General features: G+C 39.9%; 1 protein-coding gene across 5 annotated transcripts in view; it reads left to right on the top strand.

Annotated features, from left to right (window-relative positions):
* Positions 1–23,697, top strand: part of LOC123611088 (interleukin 1 receptor accessory protein) — a 138,472-nt gene that overhangs the window by 64,823 nt on the left and 49,952 nt on the right. For all 5 annotated transcript variants that reach the window (XR_006718425.1, XR_006718426.1, XM_045502591.1 and 2 more), the window contains exon 3: positions 21,808–22,093. Coding sequence is in view for 3 of the 5 variants with exons in the window: in XM_045502591.1 (XP_045358547.1) it covers positions 21,808–22,093 (286 nt within the window). In the remaining 2 variants the exon portion in view is untranslated. The remainder of the gene's footprint in view (positions 1–21,807; positions 22,094–23,697) is intronic.

Below are 23,697 nucleotides of genomic sequence, written 5' to 3'. Positions count from 1 at the left end.
AGTAGAAACTAATCATGTTAGCCTTGCCATCATGACATCCTAAGCCTAAGTTAAGAACATATTCATCACCCAAAAAATAAACTCCGTATGCTCTAGCTGCCAATCCCCATTCCTTCTCCCCATTTCTCTCAGCTTTAGGCAACCACTAGTCTCCTTCCTGTCTCTATAGATTTGCCTACTCTGGGCATTTCATAGAAATGGAATTATATGTGGATTTTTATAACTGGCTTGGCATAATGTTTTCACTTAAGTTTTCAAGATACATCCATGTGGCAGCACGTATTGGCACTTCATTACTTTTTACTGATGAAGAACACTCCATTATTTGTCCATTCATCATTCATGGACATTTAGATTGTTTCCATTTTTGTGTCACATCAATAATACTGTGAACATATGTGTACAGATTTTTGTATGGATTGTTCTCATTTCTCTGGAGTGTATACCTAAGAGGGGAGTTGCTGAGTCATACGGTAATTCTATGTTTAACATTTTTGAAAAACTGCCAGACTGTCTTCTATCATAATTGCCTTTTTGAAGTATTGAATAGAAGGTGAATCTCAGGTTGTGTTCGATACCGCTGCCACTTTGAGAATGGTCCTTAAGATAAAATACATTACATCCAAAAACATCACGGTGAAATTAGAGGTCTTCCCTAGACTCAGCCATTACTCTCTGTCCGGGAGAGGAGCATCTGAGTATTTTCTTTTTTGTTAGTGTAATGAATTTAAATCCCAGTGCTATGGGAGCTCAGAAAATGGCCTGGGTCAGAAAATGCCCTGAATTATTCACAATATATAATGCAGAGAGAAAAAAAAAATTCTGGACTCATGTCAAATCTTGGCTTCATGTGACTCTCTGTCCTTATTTATAAAATGAAGATGATAATATCACAAAGTTGTTATGGAGATCCAGTGAGATAACATATTTCAAAGTTTTTCTGTAATCAGCAAAAGCAAGTAAGTAAGCAGAGAGATTCAGCTGAATGAGCTCAAAAAATGACAATACGTACTGGGCATATGGGTAAGCACCAATTTGTTCTCTGTATTATGAGATTAGGATTGAGATTTTTGCATTTGAAGGTGGGTGTTTGCCCACAAGAATACACATTTCCAAATGCAATTAAATCCTTGCCCAGAGGGTTATCTTTTCTCCAGATGGTTATTTACTTATCAATCTTCTAAGAATTCAAAGGCAAGTAGTAGCATATTCTTCAAAACCAGTTGCTTGAAAATTTGTCTATGCTCCCATGATTCTTTGCCACTTATTTTGACTTTGATGACTCTAAGTCAGTCGATATTTGTATTGTTTTTGAATTGTATTTTTTTTAATACGAAATTTATTGTCAAATTGGTTTCCATACAACACCCAGTGCTCATCCCAACAGGTGCCCTCCATCACCCCCTTTCCCCTCCTTCCCACCCCCCATCAACCCTCAGTTTATTCTCAGTTTTTAAGAGTCTCTTATGGTTTGCCTCCTTCCTTCCCTCTCTGTAACTTTTTTTTCCCCCTTCCCCTCCCCCATGGTCTTTTGTTAAGTTTCTCAGGATCCACATAAGAGTGAAAACATATGGTATCTGACTTTCTCTGTATGACTTATTTCACTTAGCATAACACTCTCTAGTTCCATCGACGTTGCTAAAAAAGGCCATATTTCATTCTTTCTCATTGCCAAGTAGTATTCCATTGTATATATAAACCACAACTTCTTTATCCATTCATCAGTTGATGGACATTTGGCTCTTTCCATAATTTGGCTGTTGTTGAAAGTGCTGCTATAAACATCAGGGTACAAGTGCCCCTATGCATCAGCACTCCTGTATCCCTTGAATTGTATTTTTTAATATAATTGCAAAAGAAAATTTATTCATTCATTGAGCAAATATTTATAATATTTTGATATTTTGATGAGCCATTATATTTAAATGTCTTGGGGGTCTCTACAATTGACCATGACCCATGGATGGCACCATTACTGTGCTTTCTTTAACAATGAAGAATAATGTATGCTGATTTCTCCTCAGAATAAAGCAGAAGTTGAATTTGGACTTTAAAAAGTATAAATAAGAATAACACAAGCAACATAAAATTGCTTGATAGTGTGGTTCAGCTCTGTTGATACTTTTCTGGATGACCTTGTGTTTGAATCTATGTTTCTAAATCTGTGTTTCCTCATCTGTAAAATTGTCTAGTTCCTTCTGAGTCTAGCCCTCAAGGATTCCATAACTGATACTGCAAGTTTGAAGTTCGAGAGTCTCTGGACCAAGTTAACTGTTTTTTAGTGTGTGTTTTGTTGTTGTTGTTGTTTGTTTGTTTGTTTTTGTTTTTTTCTGCACTTCTTATCAATCCATCTTAGCTGTTCTTTCACGTGACTCTGTCTACTTCTCTTTAGCTATCATCCTAGCCTAAACCATACCATCTCACTCTTGACTTTTCTGCAGTAGCTTCACAACTGGCCATTCCTCTTCCACTCTTGCTCCCTATAGCCCATTCTTCACATGGCAACCAGTGTTATCTACTTAAAATGTTAAATTAAATAATCTTTCTCTGATGAAAATCTCGAAAGTATTTCCCATTATTCTGAGGATAAAATTTCAATTCCTTACAGTGGCCTACATGGCCTTATATATTTGGATCTATACTCATTGATTCAACCTCCTTGTGTTCTATCTTCCTGACCCTGGCAATGAAGCTTCCTGAGATACTTTCAGACATTCACACAGAGTGTTTCCTTTCTACTCTAAGTCTACCACACACTCTCCCCTCAACTTTGTTCCTCTTGTCTTTATTGTACAGCGCTCGGTGCAAAAGTCAGTTCTTCAGAGAACATCCCCTTTTTCCTCCAAGCACTTGGGCTCAGACACATATCTCCCTGTTATATATTCTTTCATATCACCCTGTACTTCTTTTTCATTGTACCTGCTATGATCCCATCTAAGTTCTTAATTATGTAAATATTTACTTAATTACTGAATTAATTAGTTATTTAATATCTGTAATCTTCCCTGAAATTAAAGTTTCATGGGGACAGACACAGGTTTATTCACCTCTCTGTCTTTAGTAGCTGGCATAAGGCTTTGCATTTACTAAGTGTTCAATAAAAACTCAGTGAATGAAGGAATGGATGTGATAATTGGCTGAAATGCCAGTCCTTACATCATCTATGAGATGATTTGTATGGGAAAGCATAACGTGTGTATCAGGAAGTTCTGAGGAAGTGTAGACTTTTATCCCTATTCAGTTATTGATCTTTGCTTTTATAGTAAGCTTCCTCATCGCACCCAATTTGAAACAAATATCTGCCAAACTCTGTGTGCTCAACATTATGTTGGGTAGTCAGGATCCAAGCCCTGTCTTTGAGCTCACAATCTAGCCGGAGATCAGCCACAAACGTAAATAACAGTTATGCAAGGAGGAAAGTAGTCAGTGTCACAAGAGAGAGCCAGCCATATCTAGAGCAGTAGTGACCAAGTTGGGTCTTGGAGAATTTGACTTCTTGGATATGGTTGGGAACAGGCAGTGCAGAATGAGTCTATAGCCAAATGTCTCCCCCCTGCCAGTTGTTGCAAATAAAGCCAAATCTCTAATGAAGAGCCTGGAATTATTTAGATCCATTTTTATCCCACACAACCTTTGGCCTTTTGGAATTTATGTATTTTTATTTACTGTTTTATTTTCATATAGTATCAATCAGGTTTTGGTGTATGGAGTCTCTGAATTTTAGCAAATGCATACAGCTACATGAAAGCTGCTGCATTTCAGGGGCAACAAAGTTCCATTATGCCCCCAAATTTCTCTCATGCTTCTACTGTATGGCCAACCTTTCCTGACCCAAGCCCCTAGCAATCACTGATCTGTTTTATGTGCCTATGATTATGCCTTATCCAGAATGTCATTTAGATGGAATCATATGATACTGGACTTCTTTCACTAAGTATAATGTACTTGAGATGTGCTCATATTGTCTAGTGTATCAGAAGTCCGTTTCTTGTTGCTGGGTCGTATTCCATTTTATAGACATACCACAGTTTGTTTATTCATCCGCTAGCTGATGTTCATTTGGGTGCTTCAGGGTTTTGACAATCATGCTTAAGACTGCCATAACGATCTGGGTGCAGGCTTTTGTCTGAACATGAATTTTCATTTCTCTTGGGTAAATATCTAGAACTAATATTGCTGGATCCTACTGTAAGTGTTATGTGTAACTTAAGAGGAAAATGTTACTTGTTTTCCAAAGTGATTGTACTTCATTATGCATTCCCATCAGCTATGAATGAGAGTTTCAACAGCTGCATATTCTCCCCCAAACTTGGTATTTTCCATTTTTTAAATATTAGCCATTCTAAGAAGTATGGAGTAGTATCTTATGTGATTTTTAATTGGCAACTAATGACTAATGATTTGGGCTATGTGTTCATGGGCTTATTTGCCATCTGTATATCTTCTTTGATAAAATGCCTATTGAAATCTTTTGTCCCTTTTTAAATTGCTTTCTTGCTGAATTTTGAGAGTTCTTTATATGTCCTACATGTAAGTCCTTTATCAGATGTGTAATTTTAAAATATTTTCTTCTCATGTGTGCCTTATCTCTGCTAACCTTTAATTTTTTTAGTAATTTTAAAGTCCTGTTTCCAGTCTCATCACTGGATCTGCCACTGTTTTCTTCTCTGCTTAGAATGTTTAAGAGTTTTTTGGTTTTTTCAAGCACAGTGGGGTCATGACGATGAAAAGGACAGTTGTCCTGTTAACAAGGAGCTCTTAGGTAGATAGAAGGAGGATCCAGGCCTTGAAACATCTGTACCCATGGAATGGTGTTCTATGTGCCATAAGTGATATATAGACAGTGTGCTGCGATATAGAGCACTGCCATTCATTGAGGTTTCTGGTTATTAAAATACTTTGCAGACAGGCTCAAGAGAGACACAGTAAAGGTTCTGGATAATTAAATTTTAGGAACTCTAATAAAACTGTTGCCCCCTCTACAGCCCCACGTATTATCAGTGGTGATGACGGGGGTTGGGAGATGGAGAAGGAACCGTAATGTCTCTCTCACATCGATAACTCACAGTCCTCCCCTCCAGCAACTGTAGAGCAAAAGGACCACCTCAGAAGCGATCAGCTTCACTGCCTACCCACTCCCTCCTTCCCCATTGCTGTAATGGTCTCTTCTGTCTTCATTTGTGGTGTGTACAAGGAAAAGCCGAGATGACAAGTAGATAGGGAAATTCCATTCTTGATTCATGTGGAATTGCACATGTGTATGACCCATCAGACAGTCTCAGGGCACAAACATGTATTTCCCAATCCAGTCTTTATCTCCACCATAGTTGTAATTAATATGTGTCACTTCATTCTTCCAGAAGCATCAGTGACTCCCAGTTCCTGCAAGATAAAATATGAACTTCTTACCCTGTAGAACCATGGTCTTCCATTCTCGGGCTCCGCTGCCACACCCCCCACTCAGTTGACTGACGGACTCATCACAGTTCCCGCACACTCTAGGCCTTTGCTCACCATGTTCCATCAGCGTGGACCCCTCCCCTCGAATCTGTCACTGCATCGTCTATTCGGTTTTCAGGCTTAATTCATATGTCATCTCTCCTGTGAAGGTTTTGTTGAACTTCCCACCTCTCACCGTCAGAGATAAGGACTCCTTCTGCCCTCTTATGACATGCTGTATCTTTTTTGTTTGAACATTTACTTCATTTTGCTGGCATTGTGATTGTCTGTGCTTCCTCTCTAGCTAGCGAGATCTTTGAGATGAGAGACCATGTCTTCCTTGTGTCTTTATCCCCACGTTGGAACCTGCATATTATAAACTGTTGCATGTATTAGGTTTTCACTGCGGGTTTATTGATTGAAGGACACGCCATAACCCACAGTTCACCTTTCTTTCTAACCCAGACAGAAGAGGTGTCTGAGTGGCTGATAGTTGTAACCAGAGGTGACAGGGTGATCATATGTGCTCTAAGCGAATGCAGTTTTGTTTCCCTATTGGCTGCGATTATGCTCTCCTGTCTAGGATAAGAAAAGGATGATTTGATTTTGAGTAATAAGCAATGCAGCTCTAATTGTGTACCTTAAATGCCTTCTATATTTCTGCTTAAGGTGATTTTCTACCAGCGTGAAATGTTCTCCTTCACAGACAGTTGATGGAGGAGCTGAGTCATGCCTGACTATACTTAATAAGACAGAGGCAGCTAATGCCTGAGGGAGCTGCCTTCGAGGACAAGCTGACATTTCTGACTTCTCTGCTTTTTTTTTTTTTTTTTTTTTAATTTTTTTTTTCAACGTTTATTTATTTTTGGGACAGAGAGAGACAGAGCATGAACGGGGGAGGGGCAGAGAGAGAGGGAGACACAGAATCGGAAACAGGCTCCAGGCTCTGAGCCATCAGCCCAGAGCCCGACGCGGGGCTCGAACTCACGGACCGCGAGATCGTGACCTGGCTGAAGTCGGACGCTCAACCGACTGCGCCACCCAGGTGCCCCTCTCTGCTTTTTAAAAGGGGGTGTTGTGAGGAGAAGTTGAGCATTGAAGATAGCTTCATTGTCTCCATTGGAAACATGACTACATAATGACACTCTAATTCAGACAGATGTGATCTGGCCGGTTGCCTCTTGGCTGTGACGTGTGCCTTCTGATGCTGGGAACCACTAATCAAGGATTTTATGCTCCTCATTAAAAAGACCCAGTTTGTTCCACTCTATATTAACTAGCACCCCAACTCCATTCTTTTCCCCGAAAAACTGGAGTGATTTTACATTTTTAAGATTCAGCTAGAAAACACTCTTGAAGTTAGTCTTGATTGTAAACCCATCATATTGTAGAGGTGGAAGGAATCAGAGCTCATCCGGTGTTACCTTCTTATATTATACATGAGAAAGCTGGATGCAAGAAAAGGGAAGTTATTTGGGCACAGTCAGGGTTAAATTTTAAGGTCTGGAATGAGGCAGATCTGTGTTAGAATCCTCTGTCACAAACTTACTATCGCTAAAAGATAAACTGAGGCATAGTAAAAATTTTAAGAGTTTATTTGAGCAAAAAATCGATTTGAATTAGGCAGTACCAAACTGGAAGTCATTGGGAGCACTTCAACAATGGGAAGTGGGGGCAAGACTTTTCTAGAGAAGAGGTGGAAGCAAAGAAGAGAACTGTTCATTTGACGATAGCTTAAGTAGTTGCATTACCTGATAAAGTCTAGTTGGCTGTTGTAATCAGTTGCCTTGGGTTTTGATTTTTTGACCTTGAGACATTACAGGCTTAGGCTTTGGTTTGCTTAGGTAGGCTGCTAAGGCATTAAAACCACCTGAGTCTAATGGCCTCCTTGTTTAATTAATTAACTATGTGTAATCATGTGGATGTTCTTTAACTTACCTAAGACTCATGTTCCTCATTTATTAAGTGGGGGCAATAATAAAGCTATCTGAAAGAATGGTTAGGAGAATTAAAAGAGATAGCAAAAGTAAATCACTTAATAGCTGGCATATGGGAAGCATTCACTATTAGTTGGTTGTGGTAGTTATAATAATAATGATGATGGTGGTCACACTGACAGAGTTAGGATAAGAAATCAGGTGCCCCAACCCTATGTTGTTATTCTCTATAAAGTACACTACAAAAGGTACCTCAGGAACTATATATTTAGTGTCAAGGAAATTTAAAGATATCTGTCTGAGATTGCATTCCTATATTCAAACAAAGGTTCAGTATCTAGTTGGCTAGAAGACAGAAGGAAAGAGGGCACCAGGGTGGCTCAGTCGGTTAAGACTCTGACTTTGGCTCAGGTCATGATCTCCTGGTTCATGAGTTCGAGCCCCATGTTGGGCTCTGTGCTGACAGCTCGGAGCCTGGAGCCTACTTTGGATTCTGTGTCTCCCTCTTTCTGCCCCTCCCCTGCTCACTCTCTCTCTGTCTCAAAAATGAATAAACAAAAAAAGGTTTTTTTAAGACAGAAGGAAAAAACATAGTTTGAGATGTTTGTTAACATAAAGAGTCTGAGTGGGAAGAATTGAGGGAAGAAATTATGTATAAAGTCTTTAAACTGGAAATCAAAGGACTGAGCATGATACAAGAGAGCCTGAGAGGGTTAATGGAGAAAGGACTGGCTCTGGGAGGGTCATTGGTTCTGGACTCAGAAAACTCTGCCCACCAGCACCATGAGTTTTCCAAGTCAGTCCTGAGCCTCTCTTTCCAAACTCCAAAACAGGGCGATAACGCCTCACTGTGTGATCAAAGGATATAATGTGTCTGAAACTGCCATGTAAAACATAAATTATTGTGGATTCTGTTAACAATCATGGATTTGTAATCTTGGATGAGATGTGGTAGGGGAAAGAAAACAATGATTCCTAAGTGATGAGTTTGACACATTTTCCTGCCTCTAAGAGTATGGAAACAAGATGTTGTGTTTCTAATCCACCACCTTCATAATCAGTTTCTCCATGAGGTAGAGAACTATAGCATTGGGAGACTGAAAATGCCCAGAGATGAACATTCTGGACCGGACAGTTTTGCTTTGGGATTTATACCTGGATGAACACATACCCCTGAGATATATATACCACGACAGCTTTACTTGTACCATGAAGCACCTAAAAGCCCTCTTGGCAATGACAGCAGATCCTTTTCCTGATCTTGCACCAATTTATGTTATTTTTGTTTTTCTAATGTATAGTAATTATATTGCTGCTTTTCAGTGGCAGACCACTGGTGTATGTGTGTGGAGAGGGAACATGTGTGTCATGAGAAAGGGGGTTAACAATAAGAAGGATATTATAGGAGAGATTCTACATTTTGATTTCTCTGGAGTTAAACTGCTTTTACGTCATATATGAAACGTTCCTTCTCCTGTTTTGCTCCCTAAGTTTTAAGAGCTCTGGAGTTCAGAAAATTTGGTTTGTGGTTTCCGCTTTCTCTTCAGCACTATATATGTTAGAGGCAAATGTCCTCAACCTTAAGACTACAGCGAGTCAAGAGCTGAATGTAGGGTCATAGGAGTGTATGGGAGCAGGTGGTGGCTACATTTGTGGTGACAAACAAACTGAACATAGATATAGGTATAAAAATTCAACCTCTGACATCCAGGGAGAAAAGACAAGCAAAGACTGATTGATTTAAGTGCAGTGTGAACTCCCTTTCGTAGTTGGTTTTATAGGCAAAAGATAACGTGATATGGGGCAAATAACTAGGACCTGGAAGGTTTCATCCTGCCTCTGTTACTAACCAGTCTTTCACTCAGGCACTCTGTCACCCCTCTGGGCTCAGAGCCTAATCTGTATAATGTGTCATCCTGGGTGATTCAGAAGGATCCCTTCCTACTCCAATGTGTAGTGGTTTTCTAAGACGCATAGTGGATTATAAGTGACTTAAATATTTAGAAAGGTGGACCATGATTGTATCTTGGCTTTTATCTTCCCAGGATCTGCTCCTCCTCTTGGGAACTGACACTGTTCTCTAGCCAAGGAGCCACTGAAAACCCAGCCACTCTGGACTCCTCCCTCATGAATCCTTCCCACCACCCCCTCATCATTCACAGCCAGACGTTTCCCCAATCCCTACTGCTTATGCTCTCAGCTTCTGATGTTTGCTTCACTTGATTTTCTCTCAGAATCTTTTGTCTTCTGCTTGTCACAACCAGCCTTCAAGAAAAATCTACATGCTTGACACATTATTAAAATTGAATGAGACTGCACTGGCATTTCACAGGTGATGCCTCTCTTAAATGCAGTGGCAGGATTGTACCCTGTGTCTCATCCTGGCAGGTGATGAAGATCTCAAATGCCCTTTTACTCCAGGCAATTTCCTGAGAAATTGCTGGGGAGGTTGCTGGCAAGGCTCACAAGATGTTCTTTCCTTTGGCTTTGTAGTTGTGTGTAGAATATGGCTGCAAGTCTTGAGGTGGAGGAATCAGATAGCTCCTAATTGAGAGTTCAAGGCCATTGATGTACTTTCACTGAACAAGGCTCCTTGAACCTTTGTTGGGATTTCTGATGTAGAGATGGAGGGCACGAAGACCAGTTGAGTACCTAGAGGGCCTTTAAAACAATTTTTTTTAAGGTTTATTCATCTTTGAGAGATAGAGACAGAGCACGAGCGGGGTAGGGGCAGAGAGAGAGGGAAACACAGAATCCGAAGTGGGCTCCAGGCTCTGAGCTGCCAGCACAGAACCCGACGTGGGGCTCTAACTCATGAACCATGAGATCATGACCTAAGCTGAAGTCTGATGCTTAACTGACTGAGCCACCCACGTGCCCCAGAGTACCTAGAGGGCCTTTAAATTTCCACCTCACTGTTGAGTGGGAAAGTGATTGCTTGAGTTATCTACACTAATTTAAGAAGTCAGTCCATGCTTAGCCTGCTTTCTACATTTTAGGATTCAAGTCTTAATTTTGTGTTTTCTTTCCCTGGCTCTGGTAAAGTGCAGTAAAAACTCACAAGCCAATACACACAATAATTTGTTTTCCCTGCTATCTTTCTAGGTCTTAATTCCCTCATCTATGAAAATCAACATAATCGTAACTAAAATTTATTAGGTTCATACTGTGCACCTGAGCCTATGGTATTTTTGTGTATGAACCTTTTTTACCCCTGTCAACCATTTTATGTGGTAGGTACTTTAACTAGCATTGTATTTTGCTTCATGCATTATTACATATGAGGAAACAGGATCCTTCTTTCCAGGTGCCCCAAGTATGGTCAGCATTACCACCTACTTTGTTTTCAGCCTCAAAGACAAGATCCACATACCAGTGTCTTTACCTATAGTATGAGTGGGAGGAAAAGAATAGTTGTGTGGCTTGATCACATAGAATGCATGCAAAGTTATCATCTGCAGTCCATTGTTAATGCTATTTGTTCCACTATTCTGAGGTTTGCTATTTTGCCTATTTCATCCTCTATTTGGAAGAGGAATATAATATTGTACTGCTTATGTGCCCAGTACCAACTATGAGTGTTTCTGGAGATATGTCTTAGGAATATCTATTTTACCCGGATGATGTAAGAGAAAGGAAATGACATTTGGATCAAAAAAAAGTTATTCCGTGCTTGCCACTCGTGAGCTCAGTGCCATTTATCAAGTTAGCACTCTGGGCTTAGTTGCCCCGTTTGTAAAATGAAAGTGTTATTCTGAATGTTTTTAAAACTGCCTTGCAGTCTAATGCCCTCAAACACTTTGTTAGGGACAAGTCCCCATAGTTTAAATGTTAACAACATTTGTTGGGCCATATTCAGTTTGAAATTGGCCATACTCAGCGTGGAATTCAGAGAGGAATGCAGTATAAATAATAGGACCAATGAACAGCTCTCTGCTAAATACTTTAAAAGTATTGTCCCATTTAATCTTCAGATTAGCCTGCTTTGGCATATAGGATATTTAATTTGCTTGTGGGTACTCACATGGCTAGGAAGTGACAGAACAAGAATTTGAACTAGGATTGTCAGACTCCAGAGACTAGGTACCGTATACGCCAGAGGGAAAGTTGTTTCGGGATATAGGAGACGTGGTTTGGTCCCTTCACACCTCTGTCATCGATTGTTGGCTCATGTCTCAGACCTGTTTTTATTCTCTCTTAGCTTCATTCACTCATCTGTGGTATGGGGTATTACCAGCTATTCTACCAACACTGGAGGCTACAAGCAGACCTAAAATCCTTATGTTCTGGGATTCTATGATAGAGTGTGAAATACCTTTATTTCTAATGCTGACAACCTATTTCTTGAATAGAAATCTGAAGGCAGAGATCATGTTTTTCCCTGCATTTTGTTTATAGCCGCTGGCACTCATAGGACCCTGAATAAATATTATGTAATAATGAAAATAGAGAGTGAAGGCTGCTTGATTATTATATGAGAATGGTAATTGGATCTTTACATCTTAATCACAGATTAGAAAAGATTTCTTGGGGATAAAAAAAAACCCATAGAAACCAGATAATGACTGCTTAGAGTTTCTCCAGTGTGCTGTGCCACACTTGACATAAGCCAGTTTATGTATGGTCACAACAGCCCTGCAAAGAAAATCATTCCCTTCAGCTACATGAGGATGCTCATTACAAGAATTTTTTTTTTAAACAAAATAATGGAACCATGGTACAGAGGCAGCACACCCAGAATCCATTCTTTAGCCTGCTAACCCCTGCTGCAACTTTGATGGGAGAAACAGAGCCTTTTGTAGGTGGCTATTAGATGATGCTATTCCGTGTTCTTCTTGATTATGCACAGCAGCAGGCAGGGGGTCTGTTGGACCCTACTTGGACATTAACACATGATGATTAAGCATCCTTTTGTTGGAGCTCCAAAAACTGGTTGTGAACTGACTTCATGGAGACCAAGAAAGAGCCTGCAGACCTTCAGCAGCTCTTCTAGACCTAGGGACTGTAAAATTCTCTGGAGATGGAGACCCCGGGGTTTTTCCTCACATCCTCTGCCACGAGGGAAACTTTGTAGAACGTGGCACTCATGTTCAGAAAGTCAGAAAGGAACCTCCACGTGACAGAGACGGAATGAAAACCATACTGTTCAGAGAGCCTGGTGTACTGGCTCCGTGATGATAATTAGGCTCTGAAAAACCCCAACTCTCAGTCATCTTTTAGATAATGTGATTTTGTAACTTTAAGTATCAGTGACAATGGTATATGTTCTGGCTTTAAACTTCATGGGTTTGGATGTTTTCATCGGTGAGGGTTCATTTTCCTCTTTTACCTCTTCCTTTATGTTATTTTCTTTGTTTTCGTCTTTGCCTGGTAATTATTTGCTCCACATTTTGTAAAATAACTGGCCAGACCCACCCCTTTTAATTGATATAAAGTAACAGTCTTTAGGGCAGGGTAAAGATGAAAGTCTGGTGCTACAGGAAGGAGCAGCACATAATCGGGAATAAAATTTGTCCTAGGAACAAGCTCTAATGAGATCTGCAAAATTGAGGCTGTCGCATGCGGATCCCCCACCCCCTGCCCCCATCAACCAGCTTTCTGAATTTGGCATGCTTTCTTTATCTCACAAATCTTCTCATCTGCTCAGGGCTATTTCTTATTTTCTTCAAATTACTCAATCAAGAAAACTCCCTTTTTTGGTGGGAGTAAGGTATGTCTAATTATCTGGTCCAGGAAAACCATCTGCCGAGTTATTAGCTCAGTGTTGTTGAACAGTACAAGCGACATGAGGATTTCTGATGGATGCTCACAGCCTCTCCGGCTCTTCCTCCCCCACCCCTCACTTCTCTCTCTTCTTTTCAAAGCTTAGTTGATAACCACAGAACTTCAGAAACATTTTCTAGACCTTTGTTTGGGTAGCTCTCCCCTGGATAAAAAAAATACCTCTTTTAATGATATTTTTCTACTTACATCATATTCTAGGAAATGTAGTTTGTAGATTTTTTTTTAAACCAGTTGTTTGCTATAGAACTTTGCTAGAAGAATATCCTGCTATTTTAAGCATTGTTTTTTTTCCATTGAGGAACAAAAAAGAAAATATTTTTTAAACGTAACTAATCAAAGAGACATAGACTTATGGGGTGGATAAACCTCACAATTTATTCAACAATCTGCCTACTTTAATAGATGAAATAAGACATTGTTATCCTTCAGTATGATGATCAACTGTGACTAAGGACACACAAAACAATCCTGGTTTAAACGAATACTTATCCAATGTTAATGTGCTTAGGAATAATCTGAAAATCGTGTTAAACTGTAGTTTCTAATTCAGTTAGTCTGGGTGGGGCCTAAAGATCTTCAGTTCTGACAAGCTACCAAGGTGATGATGATGCTGGTGGGTTGTGAACCACACTTTGAGTAGCAATGATATGGGAAAGTTTCTTTCTTATGTAAAATCTAGAGCTAGAATGCTGAGGGCTGGTAAGGCAGCACCTTACTTTATGCCTTTCACTTTCATATTCCACCATCTGTTAGGTGTGCCCTTCATTCTTATCTTCCATGATGTAGCGTCCCTGTTCCAAGCAGCAGGATGGAAGAAATGGGATGGGAGCCGGAGCCTAGGAACATACCAGTATCTCTCAAGAAATGTTTTCGGGGACACCTGGGGGGCTCGGTCGGTTAGGTGTCCGACTCTTGATTTCAGCTCAGGTCATGATCTCAGGGTTGGGAGATCGAGCCGGGCATGGGGTTCAACACTGAGCATAACCATAACAGCCTGCTTAATATTCTCTCTCTCTCTCTCTCTCTCTCTCTCTCTCTCTCTCTTACCTCTGCCTTTTCCCCTGCTCATGTGTGCACGTGCATGCTCTCTCAAAATATAATAATAATAATAATAATAATAATAATAAAAAGAAAAAATGTTTTTGGAATCTACCACATGAAATTTCAAATATATTCCAATGATTAGAACTTGCCACTTGAGCACATCCAAGTGAGGGGAAAGCTTGGGAAATGTAGTCTTTCTTCTGAACGGCTATGTGCCCAGATGAAAATTCCCATACTTTTGAAGAAGGGGAGTGTGGGGACAAGGTCAGTGGGACATGACTAGCAGTTTCTTCCATAGACCAGAGTGAGAAAATCGTTTTCCAAAGGTCACATAGAAAATGGCAGCCCACAGATTAATTGTAACTAATATGTGCATAGAACTTTACAGTTGCTATCGTACTTTATTTCTTAGGCTCATTCAGTTTTCATAACTCCTCTGTAGTATGAGCTTGAAGTTTTGGTTTTAGGAGCTGAGGTTCGTAATGGCTGAGGGACTCACCCTGACTGCCCTCTTTAAAATTGTAAATTCCTCCTTCTTCGCTCTTTCCTCTCCCTCATTCCTGATCCCTCTTACCAGGTTTTATGTTTTTCTTTGTTCCATTGACTAACCTTCCAAAATACTCTGTGCTTTTCTTATTTAAAAAAAATTGTTTAATGTTTATTTTTTAGAAAGAAAGAAAGAAAGAAAGAAAGAAAGAAAGAAAGAAAGCATGAGCAGGAACAGGGGAGGACAGAGAGGGAGGGAAACACAGAATCTGAAGAAGGCTCCAGGCTCTGAGCTGTCTGCACAGAGCCCAACGCAGGGATCGAACTCATGAACTGCGAGATCATGACCTGAGCTGAAGTTGGACGCTTCACCGACTGAGCCACCCAGGCACCCCTATACTTTTCTTATTTGATTGTCAGTCTCCCTGTGTTAGGAGGTAGGCTCCATGAGACCTTTGTTTTGTTCACCAGTGCATCCTGAACTTGACCCATGGCAGGATGCTCACTGTGTAATTTTTTTTTTAATTTTTTTTTAACATTTATTTATTTTTGAGACAGAGAGAGACAGAGCATGAATGGGGGAGGGTCAGAGAGAGAGGGAGACACAGAATCTGAAACAGGCTCCAGGCTCTGAGCGGTCAGCACAGAGCCCGATGCGGGGCTCGAACTCATGGACCGCGAGATCGTGACCTGAGCCGAAGTTGGACGGTTAACCGGCTGAGCCACCCAGGTGCCCCTGTAATTTTTTAATAAATTAATGAATGCAGGTGCCAAAGCCTGTCTTTAAATAATATCTGTTGTCCCCAACTGTGGTGCTCTGTGCTTTGTGCCATATGCCTCCTCTATTAGGGCTCCTGCTAATGTTCCAGCGTCTGGCACTCCTCTATCTTGCCTCAGAAACTTGCCCACACTCAACTCGTTGACTTTCTCTTTGTCATTGTGCAGGTCATTCAACATTACTCACACCTTGGATTCTCCCTAGACCACAGTCCCCGGCTAATATTTCCTGAGAAGCCACGTATACCACTAGAAAAACAAAATTAAGCAAAGCTATAAGAATGGGTTATAAAACCAGCCTTTTCATTATACTTAGTCTCTGCCCTCAGGCTTAGATAAGACTACTGAAATTTACTGGTGGGATGGTTTTTAAAGCATATTGAGTTCCAGCTGAGGATATGAAAAAGGATTGTTTCTGATCACAATCCAATCTCAAGACTACCATTTGCTTCCCCTACCTAATATAATGTAATGCAATCATATGATAGCTATACTCCTACTTAGAAGCCTATTATAATAGTTGGTTCATTCCACCAGCTATTTTCACTTAATCTTTCTTTTTCCAAGATTGTCAACTTCTTGACAGGCAAGGTCCTATTCAGATTTATGATGCAAGTTCAGCCCAATATGTCCTGAGCTCCTTGTATTTTACCAAGTCCCTTAATCCTCACTCAACACTATAAGGTAGGCATGTTACACATGCAAAAACTGAGTCTGAGAGGGGAAGAATTTGCCCAAGGTTATATGTCAATTAAGTGGCATATGGCGATTAATCACATAGGGAAAGTAATTCTACCTGAAGTCGTCCAACATTTAAATCTTTCCCTTTTTCTTTTTTATACCTGAGCTTCCTAAGTTTTTATATCTACATATCTTTCTACCCAGCACCCAGCCCAGTGCCTTGCTCCCAGCAGATTCTGAATGAATATTTAATAAATACAAATATATGAATAGCTTTTCCTGTGGGAAATATCTTGCTTTGAATGTGTGAGCACAGATTAGGGACAAGCATCCTAGATCTATGTTCAGGAAGCCTTTATTTGTGCTACCAGTCAGGCAAAAGTAAGTCAATTAATCTCTCTGTCTCCGTTTCCTGGCATGTAATGTGGGAATGGGCATGAAAGCCCAAGAGGGTGTTGTGAGATTAATTAGTTAAAATGTATACCCTGCTATATAAATGCTAATTGCTGTCAGGAGCGTGGGTTGGATTTTCCAGTGACTTGGCTTTGGGAAGCTTTGCACATTCCATTAGTCCTCTGTGCCACCCAGCCTCAGCCTTAAGAAATCCTTTGGCTGAGGGAAATGATGACTTTGTGGCTCCCCATGTCGAGGGGCCAGTTGAGAGAGGACTTCCACTGTGGAGCACACTGGGTAAGAAGGGACATTTTAAACAAAAAAGTAATTCGCTCTGCCAATAATTTGCTAAATTCCCTTTGCTGTTATTAGAGACAAATATATTTGCATAGCAGCCTTTTCCCCAGTCTTTTCTTCAGCTGGTGCCTGCAGTGAGTCATATAATTAATTTGGTATTACATGACACTCCAGCCTGTTGCCATAGATTTTATTTTTATTTGTTCATTGAATAATTTAAAAAGCTCCAACAAAATACCCTCGGGTGGCTGGCGAGGGAAACTTAAAAACTCAGAGAACAAATTTCAAATGGACAAACACCCCAAAGAAAAATCTCAATAATACCTTTTTTTTTTTTTTTTGGCTAATGTTTAGGAATGCCAATATGTGTATTTTTCAGTCCCTATTGTAAAGGAGGCTGATTCACTTTATAGATATGTTTACTTGGCCCATGGGACAATCTGTAAGGGAGATACCTAGTAGGTATTGTGATTTATTTGCCACTTTAAGATGGATTGCATTTAAATTGATTGAAAAGATTTTAAGTCTATGGAATCGGCCAAAAATCTAAGTGATTGATCTGCATTTAAATTTTAGTATGTGAGGGACTTTAACAAAAGCTGTTTTAAAATGTGTCTGCTCTTGATGTATTAAGTTATGCGATAAAAGGAGAATCCTGCCTTTTGTTAGTTAAGGTAGAAATACTAGTTAGTGTAAGAAAGATGGAAATACTAGTTACTGTAACAATATGCCCCCACATCTCAGTGGCTGAACGCAATAGAAGTTGATTTCTTCACTCAGTCACAGCCCCCTGAAAGTGAGATGGCATTTCCAAGGAGCTCTGCTCCAAACAGGGGCAGGGATCCAGGCTCCTTCCATCTTGTGATACTATGTTATTCAAAATTTTCTGGCCCTCAGGGACTCCATGTGAGGGAAGGAGAAAGCTTCATAGGTTAAGCTGGGAGTTTCAGGTTAAAACATTTCCAGCTGCATCCATTGGCCAGAACCAAACCAAATGGCCCCAATTCAGTTGCCAAGGATATGTAGTTTCCATATGGGCCAAGGGAAACCAGGGTTCAGGAACATTAAGCCGGTCTCTGCCACATCGACCCCAGTGGTCACCGGAGTTCCATGTCCTACTTCCTCCTCGGTTGGTCTGAGTACATGCTTGCGGTTGAGATGTCACACTCGCAGTCTGCTCATCCCCCTTTTCACAGTCTGCATTCTCCTACTTTTACAAAAGAAAAATGGACCTGTCACTTATCATCCATCTTACTATTCATCATTCCCAGGACTGTAAAGACCTCCAGGCACCAAACAAAGTGACAATTTGTAATATTGGTGTCGGGAAGTCTCCTTTAATCAACGTGCCATTAACCCTCAGAAGGGTCTCCTCTTTCTGTCTGGTTTACCAGGGTTCCTGTTATGACAGTCATGGTGTGAGAACTGCTGTCTACTGGCCCAAGTTGGGGTGATCTGAATCGAGACGTATTAGAGAGCAGAGTTGCAAGAAGGATGTTAACTTTCATTTGATAGCCTTGCCTCTACCATCATCCACATGTGGACACATAGAAAGACCTCTTGAGGGAGGTGCCTGTAGGAACAGCCTAAAGCATATTTTTATGAAATACAGAAGGCAGGAGCATCTTTTCCCTTCAGGTGACAAACAGTATGGTGACGTTCCAGATACCATCAGCAGCCCAGCTGCCTGTCACTCTCTTTTTCTTTTAAACTATACCTTATAATTCAAAAGTGAATGACTGCCATGCCAAAGCACACTGATACAAATTTTGGAATTAAAAAGTGAAATCAAGACTTTTTTTTTTGTCCTAACGGAAAGTTAATATGATTAGGGTGGTGAAACACGGAGATTGGCTTTGCCAATTGTATTGCATGATAGATACGCGCTCCCTTCCTTCCTACCATCTTTCCTTCCCTTTTTTCTTCTAATTATTAGGTTAATTATGTTCAAAGAAATCACACACAGAGATTTTTTAAGGCCAATATATTAAAAGGTTTACACCAAAATAATTGTACTCTTTCTGCCTAAAGTTGCCTCACATCTGCTAGCTCTTTTCTTCAGAAGCCACCACTTTTAGGTATTTTATTGATTTATTCTGGCATTTCCTATCTATATTTTGCTAATCAATTTGTGCCTATTGTCATTTTTCATGTAGCATTATTTTTTTTTCACTTTTTTTTTTTTAACACTTACTTATTTTTGAGACACAGAGAGAAACAGAGACAGGGGAAGGGCAGAGAGAGAGGGAGACACAGAATCCGAAACAGGCTCCAGGATCTGAGAGTCAGCACAGAGCCTGACACAGGACTCAAACCCACAAACTGTGAGATCATGACCTTAGCCGAAGTCGGACGCTTAACTGACTGAGCCACTCAGGCGCCCCTCACTTTTTACTTATAGTAAATGAGATTTCTCTCTCTTAAATGGCCATACCCTCTCCTTTATTTACCCATTCTTCTCTACGTATGTGCTACAATATTTGAATCAATAATCATTTAATTAATATGCCTTCACATATTAATGAACTATGATTATGTTTACTTTCTTACTTTTGGAAGTTATTAATTGTCTTGCCTTCATAGGCTTACTTTAATTTGGATCTTCTGGATAACTGTTTCATACTTTACAGTTGCCTTTCAGCATAATTTTCCACAGCGCTAATTTCATCAGGTAATGTATTGGTTACAATTATTATTTTTTTTTTAATTGGAGATTTCCATCCCCTTCTACTTACCCTGGTTCATCACCAAGCCCTGCTGCATAGCTGTGTGCCTAGAATCTCTTTCATTGTTATTCTGGAGATTCCTTTCCCCTCTGTCTTGAACTGGATCCCTTCTTCCTCTATCCCATAATTTGCTTTTTTTCCCTCTCATTTTACTAACACAAATCCCTCAGAAGCCTCATGATAAAGAGCATATGGGAAGTAAAATTACTGAGTCTTGATGTGCCTGAAAATGCCACCTTCACACTTGATTGTTTCCTTGGGTTTAGTTTCAAAATTGAAAATAATTCCCCTTCACATACATTGCTTCATTATCTTCCAGTTTCCAATCTTGTTTTTGAAAGTTCCAAAGCCATTCTGATCCCTGGTCTTTTGTAAGTAAGTGACCTTTTTTTTTTTTTTTTTTTTTTGGTCTTCGTCTTCTTTCTTATTCTCTGGTTCTTTATAGCATCTTCTCTTTTTCCAGTTAAAAAAAAATAGTTTTGTGGTGTAAGTCTGTTTTCATTGACTTATTTAATTGATGGTCTCTGCTTTCTGTTTTTTTTTTCCTTTGTTTTATGTCATCTACATCAAGGGACCCAAGTTAAAGGAGGCTCAATCCCTGTGCTTTTATATTTGCCAAGGCAGACGAAAAGGGAACATGATAAAATATGCTCTAGCCCTTAAAATAATCAACACAAGTGACACTCACTACATCATATTCGCCAAATTTAGTCACATGGCCTCTCCTTCAGAGGGGTGGAAAAGTGGAGTCTTCAGCCTAGAAGAGAACCCAGAAATATTGGGTGAATGGCACTGGTGATTCCTTATCTCAGGGCTGACAGTTCCTTCTGGATCTTTTCTGCATTCGGAATTGTACATTGGTATGCTCTCCAGCCTTCCGTGCCGGTTTAGGATTTGTCTGTTTAAATGTGCTGAACTGATTACAGCTTGTCAATTTTGATGTTGTTCCTGTCTTTTTTCCTATTCTTGCTATTACTTGGGGTTATGTCTTGAAACATTATTTTAGTTTCAATGAAGTTTCAGAAAGGAGTGAAATTGGTTGCATGTATTCAATCTGACATATGTATCTGAAAAACTACAGTTGTAATTTCCTATAAACTGAATGAGCTGATTCTGCAAATTTTTAACTTTAATGAAAATGTATTTCAAGAATCTGGTAAGATAGATGTTTTATTTTAAAAAATTACTGTCATATTTGGATTGGTGTGGACAACATTTTGATCTTTTCCATTCTTTCTTTGTATATTGGATTTTAAAAGGTATTTCTAAATAAAAGCATAGTGATTATAAATAATAGTATTTTGTTGAGTCTTGGAAAAGCCAATTTGTTAAATTTCTCAGAGATTTATTACTTAAGGATTTACTGCTTACAAATTCTTCTGCATGTCACATGGCTTCCAATTCTTTGCTTTTATCAAAATTAAAGTAGCCACAAATTTAGTTGTTCTCTTGGTTATCTGCTGCCACAAAAATGTTGCCTTGACAAACAACCACAAACTTTAGTGGTGAACTTCATTTTATTTATTACACATGTGGTTTGCTTGTGAGTCTGTTACGTAGATACCTTTGCCTGGGCAGATCTAGGCACTAAATCAGGAGACCTGGGAAGAACCGAGAGTCTTGAGGGTTGTCTTTTCAGTTACAATTTTCCCCGTAGAACCTCCTCTGTTCCCACAGGGGTGAAAGAGCACACGATTTCTTTTTCAGGTGAGATTCTCCATCATACCTTATAGGGTACAATAGGATCAAGTTATAAGATCAAATCATTATCCAAGAGGTAATCAAAAGATGATAAAGTAAGGTAGAGAAATAATTTCTTCATACCACAGGTTTCTATTACATGCAATTATTATTATTATTATTATTATTATTATTATTATTAAAGTTTGCTTATTTATTTTGAGAAAGAGAGAGAGAGTGAGAGAGAATGCAAGTGGGGGAGGGCCAGAGAGGGAGAGAGAGAGAGAATCCCAAGTAGGTTGTGCACTGTCAGTGCATAGTCCGACATGGGGCTCAAACTCACCAATTGGGAGATCGTGACCAGAGCTGAAGTTAGATGCTTAACTGACTGAGCCACCCAGGCTCCCCATAGGGCATGCAATTATTACAGAAGGGTTACTGAACCTGACCAGAGAAGGGGGTTCCTGGAATTGATTGGGTGTCCTAAGGGGAAGGTATGTTCTCTGCAGCCCTTTAAGATGAGATGACTCACCAGCATTTCCTTTCTTTTCTGATCGTTCCAGAGCGCTGTGATGACTGGGGACTAGATACCATGAGGCAGATCCAAGTGTTTGAAGATGAGCCAGCTCGCATCAAATGCCCGCTCTTTGAACATTTCTTGAAATACAACTACAGCACAGCCCATTCAGCTGGCCTTACTCTGATCTGGTATTGGACTAGGCAGGACCGGGACCTGGAGGAGCCAATTAACTTCCGCCTCCCTGACAACCGCATTAGTAAGGAGAAAGATGTGCTCTGGTTCCGACCCACCCTCCTCAATGACACGGGCAACTATACCTGCATGTTAAGGTAGCCTGATTCTTGGTGGTGACTTTCTCTTTTCCCTTTAGTTCCTAGGCTTTTTTCCAGATGATGCATCTGCTATGAAGCTGGGGAGGGGAAGAAAGCATCTAGAAAGAGTTAGTTACACCTCACCTCAGTGGCTTAGCAGAGGTTGTCTGAAAGAGGTGTGCAGAGAAAATGGCTGTACTCCTGAGAATTTTCTTTATAACTGGTTCCTTTTCAAACCCTGGCATATATCAGGATTATCTAGTGCTGGAATCTTGTTTATTTGTTCCTTTTCCCTGATATTAGAGCCTGCCTTCATTTCTGCCCTACCTGGAGGCATTCATTTCCCTAGACAATGAGGAGGGCGGGGACTAGAACCCATATATATCTGTTATTCTTGGCATCTTTCAAAATTCCAGGCACAGAATAAAGCCTTTGGATGCCTTATGGAAGAAAGAGTATTTGGGAACCATCAAATATATTTAGAGCAATGCCTTTCAAGTTTTTTCACCAAAATCCCCTAGGAAGCAAGTAAACACCATATCATTGGGAATCGAAGAATGTAACCCAAAGCACCCTACCATCACTGCAAAATTTCTTTCAAATCAATTTTTTTTAATTTTGAAAGTTCATGTAGATTTTGCATTTTACTACATAATATACCCATTCTATTATTATTTTAATTAATATTAATTAATAGTTTTTTGCTCTGAAAAAAAGTCTTTAAAAAGCTGAGCTCCCTCTGAAGAATAATAATTTATTTTTATTTATTTATTTATTTATTTATTTATTTATTTATTTATTTATTTTTAAGTTTTTTAATGTTTATTTATTTTTGAGAGAGAGAGACAGACAGAGAGCAAGTGCGGGAGGGGAAGAGAGAGGGAGACACAGAATCCAAAGAAGGCTCCAGGCTCCCAGCTGTCAGCACAGAGCCCAACGCAGGGCTTGAACTCACGAACCTCGAGATCATAACCTGAGCCGAAGTCAGACACTTAACTGCCTGAACCACCCAGGTGCCCCAAGAATAATCATTTTTTAAATGTTTATTTATTTATTTTGGGGGAGAGAGAGAGTGTGCAAGCATGGTAGGAGCAGGGAGAGGGAGGGAGGCAGAGTGAAAACCCCAAGCAGGCTCCATGCTCAGTGCATAGGTGGATACAGGGCTCCATCCCATGACCCTGAGATAATGACCTGAGCCAAAGTCAAGAGTCAGACATTTAACAAATGAGCCACCCAGGCAACCCTAGAGAATAATCATTTTAAGGCTTAGTTCTCTGGCTACTTTTTTCCCAAGATCCCCTTTTAGCATCCAGGCTTTACTTTGTTGTTTAAATTTCCATCTGGCTTATGGCTTATAACTATTTTGTTGTTTTGGTTTTGTGTGTGTGTGTGTGTGTGTGTTTGTGTTTATTTTGTTTTTACATAGTTTCCTGCTGTTTAATAGGTGCATTGGTTTGCTATGGCTACCAAAACAAAATACCGCAGACTGGTAGCTAAATACTAGAAATGTGTGTTCTCACTGTTTGGGAGGCTAGAATTCCAAGATCAATGTGTCATCAGGGTTGATTTCATTTATCTCTTCTTGGTTCATACACGTCTATCTTCTTCCCATGTCTTCATAA

Source organism: Leopardus geoffroyi, chromosome C2, assembly GCF_018350155.1.
Source record: "Leopardus geoffroyi isolate Oge1 chromosome C2, O.geoffroyi_Oge1_pat1.0, whole genome shotgun sequence".
Classification (NCBI taxonomy): Eukaryota; Metazoa; Chordata; class Mammalia; order Carnivora; family Felidae; genus Leopardus; species Leopardus geoffroyi.
Note: the sequence above shows the minus strand (reverse complement) of the source record. Positions and strands in the feature narration are given on the sequence as shown.